This window comes from Merops nubicus, unplaced genomic scaffold (assembly GCF_000691845.1).
Source record: "Merops nubicus isolate BGI_N331 unplaced genomic scaffold, ASM69184v1 scaffold11188, whole genome shotgun sequence".
Classification (NCBI taxonomy): domain Eukaryota; kingdom Metazoa; phylum Chordata; class Aves; order Coraciiformes; family Meropidae; genus Merops; species Merops nubicus.
The window spans coordinates 4,211-5,911 of NW_008626359.1; the positions used below are offsets into that span (position 1 = coordinate 4,211).

Below are 1,701 nucleotides of genomic sequence, written 5' to 3' on the forward strand. Positions count from 1 at the left end.
GCCCCCGGCCAGCTCCCTCCTCTCAAAGATCCTGTCCAGAGCCAAAGGCTCTGCTGCCTGCTCCAGCCCCGCCAGCTTCCCAGTGGCAGCAAAGAACCATCCAGGTAAATCATCCTCATTAGAATCACTGTCTTTCTCTTTTAAAAGCTTCCTTTACTTGTTTCCAAACCTAAGGCCAAGTAACTGACTGTAGGTCACATCGTAGAATCATTGAGGTTGGAAAAGACCTCCAAGATCAAGTGCAGCTATCAACCCAACACTACCATGACCACTAAGCCATGCCCATGGTTTAGAGAGCCATGTCTATGTGTTTTTTGAACCCCAGCAGGGTTAGTGACTCCACCACCTCCCTGGGCCAAGGCCTCACCACTCTGCCAGGAAAGAAATTCTTCCTAAGATCCAATCAAAACCTCCACTGGGGCAACTTCAGCCCATTGCCTGTCATCCTGTCACTGGTTACCTTGGAGAAGAGACCAACACCCACCTCACTCCGACCTCCTCTCAGGGAGTTGTAGAGAGCAGGAAGGTCTGCCCTGAGCCTCCTCTTCTCCAGACTAAACACCCCCAGCTCCCTCAGCTGCTCCTCACAAGCCATGTTCCCCAGAGCCCTCACCACCTTCATTGCCCTTCTCTGGATCTGCACCAGCCCCTCATGGTCTTTCTTATCCTGTGGTGCCCAAACTGCTCAGCTGTGGCCTCCCCAGTGCTGAGTCCAGGGGCAGATCATTGCCCTGCTCCTGCTGGATGCACTAGATTGGATATCAGTGGTGTTGATGCCTTTTGTTTCTGTATATATATCTTTTTGGTTTCTCTTTGCAAAGTCATCTTCTGTGTTTGGTTTTTTTATGCTGAACTTCTGAACGTTTATTTGCCATGCAGGCTGCTGGGAAGGTAAAGCTGCTAAAATTGGAAACCAGAATGTTGTTGAGTCTTAAATGATTCTGCAATTGTTAATTCAAATCTGTGCAGGTTTCAGCTGTTTATGCAGAAATGTTCAAAAACAGGCACTTATTGAAGCAAACGTGATCCCTCTGGGGCACAGGGGTGGGACCGTGGTATTTGTGGCTACTCTAGGACCAAGGTGGTGAAAATCAGCTTCTCTGTGGCTGCCTCACTAGCACCTGCTGCTGGTGCCCACAGAGAGCCTGATCCTTGTGGTTTGTGACAGATGGAGCTGGTGAGGGGTCTAGAGCCCAGGTGTGGTGAGGAGCAGCTGAGGGAGCTGGGGGTGCTGAGCCTGGAGCAAAGGAGGCTCAGGGGAGACCTTCTGGCTCTGCACAGCTCCTGACAGGAGCCGGGAGCCAGGGGGGGGTCAGGCTCTGCTCCCAAGGAACAAGGGACAGGACAAGAGGAAACAGCCTCAAGTTGCCCCAGGGGAGGTTGAGGTTGTCCCTGAGGAACAATTTGTTCCCCTGGAGGGTTGCCCAGGGCTGTGCCAGGCTGCCCAGGGCAGTGGTGGAGTCCCCACCCCTGGAGGGGTTTCCAAGCCGTGGAGATGTGGTGTGAGGGACACGGGGCAGTGGGGACCTGGCAGTGCTGGGGAAGGGTTGGACTTGTTGATCTTGAAGGCCTCTTCCAACCAAAACAATTCTGTGATTCTATGAAGTTTGTTGGTGTAAGACTGTGCTTTTTACAGTCATGGGTATAAAGCTTTTTTTCCAGAGAGCTGCCTATAATCAAAATTCACCGTTTAGCCAGTCT

At 52.0% G+C, this 1,701-nt stretch overlaps 1 protein-coding gene across 1 annotated transcript in view; it reads left to right on the forward strand.

Annotated features, from left to right (window-relative positions):
* The window catches only part of LOC103778387 (Bloom syndrome protein homolog), a gene marked incomplete at its 3' end in the record, with an annotated part of 15,976 nt that overhangs the window by 1,538 nt on the left and 12,737 nt on the right, over positions 1-1,701 (forward strand). Inside the window, exon 2 of the mRNA XM_008945969.1 lies at positions 13-104. Within this exon, the coding sequence (XP_008944217.1) occupies positions 13-104 (92 nt within the window). The remainder of the gene's footprint in view (positions 1-12; positions 105-1,701) is intronic.